Raw genomic sequence first — 13,459 nt, 5'->3', positions numbered from 1 at the left:
TACAAATAAATAACTGCAAAGTGGGGTGTGCGTAATTATTCAGCCCGCTTTGGTCTGAGTGCAGTCAGTTGCCCATAGACATTGCCTGATGAGTGCTAATGACTAAACAGAGTGCACCTGTGTGTAATCTAATGTCAGCTGCTCTGTGACGGCCTCAGAGGTTGTCTAAGAGAACATTGGGAGCAACAACACCATGAAGTCCAAAGAACACACCAGACAGGTCAGGGATAAAGTTATTGAGAAATTTAAAGCAGGCTTAGGCTACACAAAGATTTCCCAAGCCTTGAACATCCCACGGAGCACTGTTCAAGCCATCATTCAGAAATGGAAGGAGTATGGCACAACTGTAAACCTACCAAGACAAGGCCGTCCACCTAAACTCACAGGCCGAACGAGGAGAGTGCTGATCAGAAATGCAGCCCAGAGGCCCATGGTGACTCTGGACGAGCTGCAGAGATCTACAGCTCAGGTGGGGGAATCTGTCCATAGGACAACTATTAGTCGTGCACTGCACAAAGTTGGCCTTTATGGAAGAGTGGCAAGAAGAAAGCCATTGTTAACAGAAAACCATAAGAAGTCCCGTTTGCAGTTTGCCACAAGCCATGTGGGGGACACAGCAAACATGTGGAAGAAGCTGCTCTGCTCAGATGAGACCAAAATGGAACTTCTTGGCCAAAATGCAAAACGCTATGTGTGGCGGAAAACTAACACTGCACATCACTCTGAAAACACCATCCCCACTGTCAAATATGGTGGTGGCAGCATCATGCTCTGGGGGTGCTTCTCTTCAGCAGGGACAGGGAAGCTGGTCAGAGTTGATGGGAAGATGGATGGAGCCACATACAGGGCAATCGTGGAAGAAAACCTCTTCTGGAAAAGACTTGAGACTGGGGCGGAGGTTCACCTTCCAGCAGGACAACGACCCTAAACATAAGGGTCGTTGTCCTGCTGGAAGGTGAACCTCCGCCCCAGTCTCAAATCTTTTGAGCCAGGGGCCAGGGCAACAATGAAATGGTTTAAAACAAAACACATCCATGTGTTAGAATGGCCCAGTCGAAGTCCAGATCTAAATCCAATCGAGAATCTGTGGCAAGATCTGAAAACTGCTGTTCACAAATGCTGTCCATCTAATCTGACTGAGCTGGAGCTGTTCTACAAAGAAGAATTTCAGTCTGTAGATGTGCAACGCTGGTAGAGACAGACCCTAAAAGACTGGCAGCTGGAATTGCAGCTAAAGCTGGTTCTACAAAGTATTGATTCAGGGGGCTGAATAATTACGCACACCCCACTTTTCAGTTATTTATTTGCAAAAAATGTTTGGAATCATGTTTGATTTTCATTCAACTTCTCACGTGTGCACCACTTTGTGTTGGTCTTTCACCTGGAATTCCAATAAAATTGATTCATGTTTGTGGCTGTAATGTGACAAAATGTGGAAAAGTTCAAGGGGGCTGAATACTTTTTGCAAGCCACTGTAACAGTGTTAAATCCATGCACTGCAGACACACAATCACTATCTAACTTAATATGCATGTCTTAGGACTTTTGGAGAACATCTGAGTAACTCGAGTAAACTCATGCAGGTATAGTGAATACACGCAAACGGCACACCTTTCTGCTCATGACATCAAGAAACTTTCAAATTTCTCCTAAACTGCACTGCAGTGCTTTGCTTTGCAGTTTTCTAATCTCAGTGTTTTCTTCTTTAGTATCAATTTCACTCACAACAAACAAGGAGCTTCTAAAAGAATTGCTGCGAAACATTTTCTCACTGTTCTCAGAGACCCACCTACTTTAGCTGGTAAAGTGAAATAGCAGCATAATAATTAACACTTGACACAAAGCAACAGAACAGCGTAGAGCAGAGATGACACAGTTTCCTCACCCAAGTAGTAGTTGACAAAGTCTGCTGTGAGAGCAGGCTGCTTGTGTTTCCTGCGTCCATCCATGCTAGCACTGGTATCAGATGTGTCCACAGGGAAAATGTCAGTGCTGATGCCCATCAGTTCAGCCTTCCTCATCAACTTTCTGATAGCTGAGGCACTAGAGGTCAGAGGTCTTGGCAGTTTTTCCCGGGGTACCCATGCCTGAGGACGAGTGTTTCTGGACAGCTCAGCTTTTGCCCTGTACTGCTGCAAGCGAGTAGTGATTCGGGCCTGCAGGTGGGACACATACAACCACTTTGCTATTAGAAACAGGATATATTGTGCTCTGTTCTACTTTTAGTATATATAAGTAGCATCTACTTTCAAAAGAATTTCACACAACACGCTGTTAGGAAACACTGAATTGTGGAAACCAGTTCAGCCCATCGTTTTTTGCCCATTTGCACAGTCATCTTGAAGGAGGAAAGAGACTACGAAAGTACTAACACAGGGTGCTTCTTACAGTGTGGATGTGACATACATGCAGTGCTCTGCTTGCTCAGTGTTCTGGTTAAAGACAGTTCTTTATGACTATGCCTGGGAGTTTGTGCTCCTCATGCTAAGCACTGTATATGTGCAATTGTATTTACATTTGGGGACAATGAAAATTTCACATGCTGTCCCTCACACTTGCTTACAGTGCCTAAATTTTGTTAACTGGGACTTTTAGTGTGCCTGTCAATCTGATATAACCATGCAGTCACATTTAGACCACCTACAACAAATACAAAACTGTGATCTAATATAAGTTCGATCAAGGGCCACCTCAAAGTACAGACCAAAGAACTGAAAAGTAAGGGCAATAGCAATGAGCAGAGTGATTTCTACATTTTCTTGGAGTCAGGTGCTAAACTATCCGTGTCAGCTCAACGTGATGCTGCTGTGTGGGGATCGCCTCCCTCTGTCCCAAACCTATTCCTTTTGTGTGCAGGTTTATTAACAGTTACAGGAAAACTGTAGCATTTCTTAAACTTGTTTTAGGGTAAAATATTATTTCGAAAATACACAATTTATCTCACCCATCCAAACTGTCCTTTGTCATTTAGACTAAACATAGTGCATGTTTTTAGTATAGATGGGATGGGTCAAACAATCCTTACCTGAGCTTCGGGAGTAAGCTGTCTCTCTCTCTCCTGCAGAGAGACTTTACAATAAGACTGTAAGGCCAGGTAATTCTTCCTTTTCCACTTTCTGTCAAAGCGGTCTGCATGCTGTTTGCAGTATGCAAAAAATGGGTCCGCGATATCCTGAGGAAATAAAGAGCACTCATGGGAATTAACAGTTAAGATAACTGGTGGGAAAACAGGTATTAATAGCCTGTAAAGCTTTTACCACGTTGAACTTTCAGAACCTGCCACTCACTAAAGTGAAAAATCCAGCTGAGGCAGAAGCAGTGCTTTGCAGCTGCTGACTTCCTACAGTCATCTGTGTGCAGTCTGTTGTAGTGGAGGATTTGTAGCTGATTAACTGGATTAGGCTGCTGCAGTGAACAGGCATTTTTCCAAATACTTGTGTTATATGAATTTTATTTGTTTTGCTTGGTGGACTGCAGTGACAATATTCCAAAAGAACTTCATTAATAGTCGTTATCAATCAAATCTGTCACTCGCTAGTTTGATTTCTCCAAGTGGTAGATGCTTTATTGACAGAAGCTGTGTAAAGGAGGTGAGGAAAAATAAAATAAAATTAGTGGATTCTTTCTCGGCTTGATTTTACCGCTTCTCTCACTTCATGTATTGGTTAAAATTGGTCTATTGGTATTATTATAGTAATATTCATAAGATAAATTATTTGGGTTTTTTTCATAAAGGTACCAAGTGTGGTAAAAAAATAAATAAATAAAATTGGTGGCACTGTGGTAAGAGCAGAAAAGTCCTCAAGGGTACAAGATCGTCATGGATGTGGGGCTGCAGGTATCGATTTCTTTAGTAATCGAGTAATCTTTCAATTATTCCATGGATTAATTGAACAAGAAATGAGCAATAATAAGCATTCACAAAAATCACAGGTATTTCAGAATAAACTGCTCATTGGTTTCTATTTGAGAAATTGTAATGTTCTAAAGTTCAACTGCAAAAACTACGAAATCCTTAGTCGCCAAGTTCTGATCAATTCCCATCCCTACTGTATACATGACTAATATATAAATAATCTCAAGTACAGGCAAAGTCAAAAAAAAGAAGATATATTATCGTTTATTATGGCATAGTTTAAATTGCATATATATGCAATTTAGACTATGCCATAACTATGCCACAACTTTTACCTTTACTCTTTCTTTTTGGAAGGCATTAATAGGGGTTCTGACAGCGTTTTATCTACTAGATGAAGTAGACAGTGTGTGTTCATGTGGATTATTTTTTTTGCATGTGGATCTGCGTGTCCACGTGAATGAGTGAGTTTGTGTTTGTAAGTATTTAAAGTATGAGTATGAGGAGTATGTGGCGTCTCCAATGAAGAAAAGCGAGTATGAGCATATGATGCAAAATCTTTGTGCTGCTAAAAACAAGAAGTTATGACTTAAAGTAGACATGATATTAGTATTAATTCAGTGTCCAACCATTTTCATGGACTTGTGAAGAAAACTTGTATTTTTACTTTTAAACATTAATCTTATTTATTTAAACATAATATATTATATTATTTCACTTTCAATCTGAAAAACTGTTGGAAGGTATCTTTGTGTAAAATAGGACGGTCAGCAAGCTGTATAATTTAAACACGGTCTCAGACCAAGTTAACAGTTCATCTGCATATTTTAATAAATAAACTTCTGGAGGCTTACTGTAGATTTTTCTCTGTGTAAAACAAACAGCGGTGGATGGAGCAGCTACAACATTACAGACATTAACCTTCAATGTAAAGGATCTAAAGTGTGGTTAAAGGGGAACCAAAGTTGTAGTCATTTTATCTGATGATTTTAATTTTATTTTAAATTGTCTCTCAATTGTAATTGTATTTATGATGTAATTTGGTTTTATGAAAATGTATGTTTTATTGTAATATGTATTTATTTAGATTGTTAGCCCAACAAGGGACAATTGTTAAAAATTAGCAGTAGCTATAAACCTATGTGCGGTACATCAGTCTCATGTCTTGCACTTGAACTATGTTTAACTGCACTGTCCCTTTTAAATATCCATCCATCCATTCGCTTCCGCTTATCCTTTTCAGGGTCGCGGGGGGCGCTGGAGCCTATCCCAGCTGTCATAGGGCGAGAGGCGGGGTACACCCTGGACAGGTCGCCAGTCTGTCGCAGGGCTAACACACAGGGACAGACAACCATTCACACTCACTCGCACATTCACACCTAGTGGCAATTTGGATTAATCAATTAACCTATCCCCACAAGCTGCATGTCTTTGGACGGTGGGAGGAAGCCGGAGTACCCGGAGGGAACCCACGCAAACACGGGGAGAACATGCAAACTCCACACAGAAAGACCCCGGCCTGATGGTGGAATTGAACTCAGGACCTTCTTGCTGTGCGGCAACAGTGCTAACCACCGTGCCACCATGCTGCCCTCCCTTTTAAATAAATAAATGAATTCAAAATTCAAAATTTGCTTTTCTTCACATCAGCGTTCGTTAATCAGGTGCTTTGATCAAGGACTCCTGTTCACTTTTGTCCCAGTAAAGGTTTAAATGGTGATCACAGGGAGGATGCTGGAAACACATTTTTCTTTCATTCAACCTGAGCTCACATCTCTGTAATGGCTCCTCCTCTTTGCTGCGTGTAAACAGACTCCAGCTCCATGTTAAACTGCCAGAGTCATCATCACTGCTGCTGTTGTGTTATTAATGTTTTTGTTTAAAAAAACAAAACAAAAGAAAACTGCAGGCTGTGCGGGCTTAATGTTGTCAAACTTTTTATTCATGCACTGCTCCTAAATATGTTTGTATTGCAGATTTCGCAAATGTGGGTGAAGCACTTGCGTTTACATAGTTTAACACATCTGCACGCTGCAGAGCCGTGTGTTAAACGAAGCATCGAAGGCTGAATCGTTGCAGCCCCAGATGGATGGTTCAAACACAGGGCAAGAAGTTCAGTTTAGAGACCTCCAGGAATCAAGGAAACTTTATTTTATTTTTTCACTTTTTAGTGACATTTTGGTTTAGTTATGATAGTTTTTGCAGCAACAGGCATAGGTTGTGCAAACCCAAGACCAAACAGTTGTTTTTTGTTCTGCCAGTCACTACACATATGCTGCTTACAGTTTCAACAGCTAACACCGCTTTGTTTAACAGGTGACTGTTATTGAGCTGACAAATTTATAGCATCAAGTTCACTTCCTAGTTTTTTGTTTGTTGGTTTGTTTTAAGAGCTGCACAGCCAATAGTCATTACACAAAAAGTCATAATTCTTTGCTGAGCAGACTAATGTATTATTGAATTTAAAACATCCTTTTAACACTTCTGACATGACAACCACTGAAGCTAAATTAATAAACGTATTTGTACGGTGTAAATGACATATCAAGAATCAACTGTTACCAATCAACCACCCAAGTATTTAAATGGAAAATATCTGCATATTCATGGACTCTTCATTTCTCTGAGGGAAGAACGTTCACTAATAATGCTGGTTTCGTTAAGCTGCCAACAAGGTCGCCCTACCTCCTCCGCTGCAGCCTCAGACAGAAGCCCCTCCCTCTGTGCACAGGTGACGTGGAAGTAGGATCGACACATTCCTGCATCACAGCTGATACACACACCAGTCCTGGCAAAACGGGCATCCTCACAGAAACTGCACTCCTGCTCATAACAAAAATAACACATAACATTTTTTCATTTTTCAAAAATGCCAGTATGCAACTGTTTCACTGTTAACCGGTTTTCATTTTGACAGATATTTTGGATTATCTACTGAAATTCTGACGCTTCCATGTGAATTTCTACTTAAGCTGCTTTCAGGTTTTACATGATAAATCAGCCTCACCTTAACGCTTGTATTTAGCACAATTACCTCGCTTATACATCAGTTCAGACTGACGAAACTTTAGCTGAAAAGCTCTAAAGCCGAATTTCTCAAACTTGTTCCTTGGAACTTTGCCCCCACTAAGTGCCTTCTCAACAGGTAACTTCAGCAACTTTAGGGGTGGAACGTGCCACTTTTAAATTGTGCCCCATTACTGATCATAATGATTACTGTAAGTAGAGCATCTCCGGTGTTTAATCAGTTTTGCTGCGAGAAAAATGTCTGAATACAGCCTCTAGTTTATGGGCGTCAAACTCAGCCCTCTCTGATCATAAGTGGGCGGGACCAGTGAAACTCTCCTTTCTGTCAATGTAAAGAAGTTACAAATTTAACTTTTTCTACATCATAAAGAAAAAGATGCTGTGACAAAAAAATTCGTCAGCATGATGCAAGATTACAGAAAAAGTTCTGGCAGCTCATTACAAAGACTGTCCAGTTTTTCTTTTTTTTCCTCAATGAAAATAAAATTGGGCTTCACTTTAGCCACCTCCTAATTTTAGAAATTCACTAATATCATTGAAATGCAGCCAGATGCTGCTCATTTTATATTTTCGCCCATTTCTTCATTTTTCCCCCGACAAGCTTGCGTTTAAATCTGGCTTGCAGGTCTCGCCGTGTAACTGCCTGTACCACTACACTTGCTGTCTTCCGAACGCCTGCCCCCCTCCTCCTTTCACTAATGGTACGACCCCAGTCTTTGCACGGATTGGCCTCATGGCCGATAAACACTATTTACATTGAAATTAATCTTCATCAGTGAGCAAAAAGAGAACTTGCCTTGGCCCCATATTTTGAATAATTCATCTCTGTGAGTGTTACTGGTCGCAACTTATCAATGTCTCCAAATGCCACTCCAGGAACATAAAGGGCACAAACCACATGCACCCACCTGAAAACATCAAAGAATAAAAGCAAAATTGGTGAACAAATGGTACAAAGAATGGTAGAAAAATCCAGAATTGGAAATGGCTCAGAATCAAGTAGCATTTTAAACATTTCGACTCCTGGATGCTGATTTCACAAAAAGCTGTGAACTGATAAATCATGGCTATGGTTTATTTTTGCATTTAATGTAGAGAATTTGTGTAGACAATAAGACACTTAATATCATGAAACTAGTTTCTCAGATACTCAAAAAGAAATTGACTCATAGATTTATGTAGGCCCAGACTCATGCTACAGTTTGGTGTGAGACAGTTTCAAATGTGGACTTTAGGCAAGAGAATCCAAAGTCCAATATAAAGATATCCATCTCTAGCAAGCAACCGCTTCACAGTTTAATTTGCTGTGTTTTTCATGCTCTACTGAAGTAGTAAATTCGTGTGCAGCCTGGCTGAGGAGCACTATCAGCGATAACGTGGCTGAAGTCTCCACGCTTCACATAACACAGTCTTTTCTCTCACTCTTTTTCTTCCTCTCTTTTCTCCTCCCTCCATTCCTCCAACAGTTCTATTTTCCTTCTTAATCAAACCTGCTTTTCTCCTCAGCACTGAATATATAACACAGTTCAGACAGTCTTTGGATCCCTGCAGCATTTTGAATAGCACAGATCATTAGCTGTTATTTGTTTCTGAACATGTTCCACTTGCTGTATCTTCTAAATGGCAACTGACCACCAGGTCATTGTGCCACTGTATCCCACCTCCCAGCATCCGTCTCTTTGAAGATGCCATCCTGGTTTGGGCATAGCTCACAGCTGGGAGTCACTCCATTCTTGCAGGCATCACAGAACCAAGGCTCTGTTGAATTCTCAGAGGCCGAGCTCATAATCGAGTCACTCTCGCCGTCCACACCGTAACACCCTGGAAGCAAAGACCAGTATTAACCTTACTGAACAGTCATCCCATTCAAATGAAAACTGCTCCTGTGAGCCACAGCGTGCAACACATGTGGTAGATGCGAAGCTGTGCCATAGAGGTTAGAGGTTAGGAGTAAAAAAAAAAAAAAAAAAAAAAGATAATTTTGCATTACTCTGTAACATGGTCTGAGATCCACTGACACATCATTAGCATTTAATAATATAAACCTTAGGCTACACATTTACTCTAGCACAAATTCCTAACCTAATCAGGGCACAAAATATGTTTCTTTGAGAGAACCAACACAAAGACAGCAAAGGTGAAACTGTGGACTAGTCCAAATAGCAGCTCACAGCTATCACTTCAGTGATTCTACTGTGGAAATTACCACAAGCAGAAATTAAGGTTACAACGTGACTGCTAATCACTGCTTTTGTTTCCTGATGAAAAATCAGTCCCTGGCTGGGCTTTGCATACAGTCAGTTTTCACATCATACTGAGATTATCTATTTCCTTTATGTTAGCATTCTGTTTTTGCACATCCTTGTAGATTCAATTCTGATTTTTTTTTTTTAAATGACAGGCTCAGTATGCACTTTACCGTCACATTCCTGACGCTTCCCACAGCAAAAAATAAAAGTAATGTCCTCAAAAGCTAGCTTGGCTATTTTCCTCCTCTGCAATGAGCTGAAGTCAGCGCAAGTGGAGCAAGTGCAGTACACTACTGCATTACAGAACAAGCTCCTTTGATTAAAGTAATGTATAACTCTAAAACACCTTACACCAAACACTGCCCATGTGACATATCTCTATGCCTTTTGCCTTTATTAAGACACAAATGTAAACAATGTAAAAAAGGGAAACGGGTTCACATGCCAACTAACAGAGGAGCTCCAAGGACACACTGACAACGTCTTTACTTGCTTCACTTTGGCAGAGCAGCTCCTCAGATTAGGGCTGTTCCATATAATGATATATATTGAATGACGATATAAAAACGTCTATTGTTTCCTATTACACTATCGTTTGTTTTGTGGTGTCGTAAAATAAACAGTTTACAGCAATATTTTTTCATCGTTTTGATGGTCACTGTAGTGGCTATATTAATTTCTTAAAGTTCTCTCTTTCTCTTATATTTAAAATAACCACACTACTGACGGACAAGCGCCTGTTTTTACATGTTATCGTTAGCAACAATGACGGTAAAACCATCACTTGGCTCTGCTGTCCGCTTGTTTGTTTTCCATGTAAACCTTTCACAATAAAGCTCAAGATCCTGTTGAGACTTTTCAAAATAAACTGAATCACGTGAAAGAGTATGCAGAGAGTTTACAGATGAGAAAAAAGAGCCATCGGGTGCTTAAAAGTTAACCTTAGACTCAAACTTTGAAAGAAAATGGTGGCCGTCACAACTTATGACTAAAAATGTATAGTTTCATGCATTGGTTACACCAGCTGGAAAAACTTCACGCAAGTCAAGTTGCCCGAGATTCACAGAATTTACAGAAAAATATTACATTTTTGTGATTTATATCGTTGTCAGGACGATTAATGTCTTATACTGGGATATGAGATTTTTGTCATATCGCACAGCCCTACCTCAGATGATAACTGGCTCTGGTTGGCACAATCAGGGGAAACAACCCAGAGCTACCCACAACCAACAAAATGAGAAGAAGATGCAAAAGGTGCTCCTGCTTCCTGGGAACTTCCAATGTTGTCATCCAACATGCCACAAGTTGCTTTATTCTGTTGTATGCTCTCATGTCCACTTCATCTATACTCCTCCAATCCTCACACATTCACCTCCCGTGCACATTTGTATAAGTGGACAGCAGCTAAAAGATCTCCTTTGTTATAAAAATGTCAATGGTAGATCTTAGCCTGCTAATGCAGGGAACTGCATATAGGGTATAATCGAAATTAAAAAAACAAAAAAAACAAAACACATTGAAATTATGTAAACTGAAGTGAACTATGCTAACTAAGTGTGACGACAGTAATGAAGTAACTTTTGATACAGAGATAAGGAGAGAGAGCGCAACAAGAGAACAACAAGGTGTGACTCAAAATCAAATGATTGGAGTTACATCGAGTAATTGGATGCCAACATCAGGTGATAGCCATGTCGTACTGGAAAGGCAGAGAGAAGAAGGGGACTATAAGACCCTTTGCAGATAATGATTAGTCGTTACTTCCTCAGGGTTTTGTCGAAGTGTGCAGAAGATTAGAAGACCCTGCATCACACAGTAGATTTCACAGCAAGAAACCCAGAGGATTTAGCCTTCTTTTTGCAACCCACTATGGACCACAAATTGAATTGAATATTTACTATCCAATATGGTGCTCACTACATACTGGAAGGGAACTATCTAAGGAGTTCCACGCTCCTCAAAAAGGATTTTATCCTGCGTGGCAAGGGGAAGAATTCATCAATGGCAAAGGTTTTCGCTCTCTTAAAAAATTAAAAATAAATCAAACTGACAGTAGATATTTAGCAACAGTTCTGATTTTAGGGCCTGGGGAACATTACTGACAACAGGCAAGCTTGTAATCTGATTTTTTTTTTTTTAACTGTACTTGCCAATTACAACCTGAGAGATATGGTTTAAAATCAGGCAAGTGCCAATGATGTCAACCGATTCTGATCTCTTTAAAAGAATATCATGAGACACTGTATCAAAGGCAGAGCTCAGATCATAGAGAAAGCATGGCTAACAGCCCACAGTCAGTTGCCATTAGTGGATCATTTGTGATTTTGTCCTGGACTTCATCTGTAGTGTGAAGTGGCAGAACACCAGACTGAAATTGTTCAAACGAATGACTGTTATTAAGGTGTACAACAACATTTTTTTCAAGAACTTTTGAAAGAAAAGGTAAATTTGCAATTGAACTGTACTTATTGAGGTTCACCGGGTTTCTGAAGTGTTAGGTTTATCTCAGCTGTTTTAAGAGGTAGAGGAAAAAACCCAGGGATCAGGGAAGAGTGAATAACCTCAGTTATTAAAGGAGAGAGAGAGAGGATAAACAGGATGTTGCCAGTCAGAGGTGGGTCAAGGCAACACGTAGAAGGTTTAGATTTCTTTAAAATCATACAGTGTGCCATATGTGGAATTATCTAGAGCCAGCTGCTGACAGATGTTACTAACCTTAGTACTGAAAAAGGCTATAAAAATGTTCTAATGCTCAGTGCAGTAAACCTGAGGTGGAAAATTGTCAGGTGATTTAATGTAGAGAGTCCTTGTATTTCCTTCACCAGACCTCATTAGTACTGCATAATATTCATATTTGACTGCAGACAGAGCATCCTTATAATTCCACGTGTTGACGATGCATATGGACAGCAAGACCAGTCTTTGTGCAAAGCCATTCCAAGCAATCTTTAGTTTTAAGTTTGCATAAATCCAGAGTAAACCAAGGAGCAGAGTGAATGAAATAGACAGTCCAAGTTTTCAATGGAAAGTACTGAGTAGACTGTGTAGTCCATTATTGTAGTAAGACACCAGTTTATCAGGAGTAGATAAATTGTCTGTCAGTTCTACAGGAGAAGGCAGTTATGTCAATGTTTTTAATATTGCGATATGATAGAGCGAAAAGAGTTTGACTTAGATAATATTAAATGGACATCAAAAGATACCAGCTTGTGGCCAGATATGGAAAGATTAGATGCTATACGGTTCTGAGGAGTAACACTGCATACATCACATAATATCAAGAATACGGCCCTTAGAGTGAGACTGAAAATCAATAAATTGTTGCAGGCCAACGCTATTAACAGATGATGAATAATCTCTCATAAGAGTATTAGTGACAGTGTCTGGATGTATATTAAAATCACCCAGCAAACTAACATTGCAGGAGAAAAAACTTAGAAGCTGGATGAAGCCAAGCAAACACATTTTAATATTGTCCTCTTAATTTTCTGAGGCTGCCTAAACAATTACTTGGCTGATGTGGTTTCTATGGCTGCTATTACACCAGGTATACGTGCGCTTTACTACCAATGAGAACAGCAATCAGCACTCTCCCTCTGTCAGGGAGATAACACTCCAGCTCCTAATTCAGTCAAGCAGCCTTTGGGCTTTTTGAGCAATGGGAAAGACTCAAAAATCAAAAACTTAGTGTTCTGCATGCCACACTGGGGAGTCAGACAGCCCATAAAAAGCAAATACTGGGGTAGACAGAGTTGTTTATTCAGCTCTACACTGTTTGGTGGGCGCGCGTCCTTTTCTGATTGAGAGACCATTTGCTGTGTGCCATGGTGAATCACTAATTCTGAAATCTGCTCTTCAGAGGCTGCTGGGGCTCTAGTCTGAAATTTTAAAACAGGCCTCTGGTTTTTCCGTGGAATCAACTCACTCGTGCAATTAAGGCACAACTGCAGCTTTTCCTGTTTAAAGAATAGGACAATCTGTTTTCACAATCTATTGTTACCCCTTAGCACCAATATTATGTATTCTACCTCAATTTTGCCCCCACAAGATGTACCAAGGGCAGGAGGCTTAAAAAAAAGGATCATCTAGGCAGTTCGTCTTTACTTATTGAGCTCTGAAACTGGGGTTTGTGAACAACCACCGTGCTGGTTTAAATGATGTATAGTTGAACCGTGCCACAAATCTTTGGTGTTCCTTTTGAACTGAGATACAAAGCTCAGACCGTTTAGCCATGGGTTACTGGCTAATATGAGCTAAGCTGACAAAAAGTGATGACTACAAGATAGCTTCATAATCCCTGAAGGAAGATTATCCCTGTCAGAAA

The 13,459-nt window shown here is 40.1% G+C and overlaps 1 protein-coding gene across 2 annotated transcripts in view; it reads right to left on the bottom strand.

The window, feature by feature from the left end:
- Nucleotides 1-13,459, bottom strand: part of phf14 (PHD finger protein 14) — a 76,618-nt gene that overhangs the window by 45,275 nt on the left and 17,884 nt on the right. For both annotated transcript variants that reach the window (XM_086281346.1, XM_086281345.1), the window contains exons 5-9: nucleotides 8,545-8,704; nucleotides 7,680-7,791; nucleotides 6,542-6,679; nucleotides 3,026-3,172; nucleotides 1,886-2,156 (exon numbers count right to left, since the gene is read on the bottom strand). In XM_086281346.1, the coding sequence (XP_086137472.1) occupies nucleotides 1,886-2,156; nucleotides 3,026-3,172; nucleotides 6,542-6,679; nucleotides 7,680-7,791; nucleotides 8,545-8,704 (828 nt within the window). The remainder of the gene's footprint in view (nucleotides 1-1,885; nucleotides 2,157-3,025; nucleotides 3,173-6,541; nucleotides 6,680-7,679; nucleotides 7,792-8,544; nucleotides 8,705-13,459) is intronic.

This window comes from Aulonocara sp. 'chitande type north' Nkhata Bay, linkage group LG22 (assembly GCF_057382095.1).
Source record: "Aulonocara sp. 'chitande type north' Nkhata Bay isolate Kocher_YH1m ecotype deep benthic linkage group LG22, A_spYH_male_GT1.1, whole genome shotgun sequence".
NCBI classification, from domain to species: domain Eukaryota; kingdom Metazoa; phylum Chordata; class Actinopteri; order Cichliformes; family Cichlidae; genus Aulonocara; species Aulonocara sp. 'chitande type north' Nkhata Bay.
This window is presented reverse-complemented; position numbering and strand designations above follow the sequence as displayed.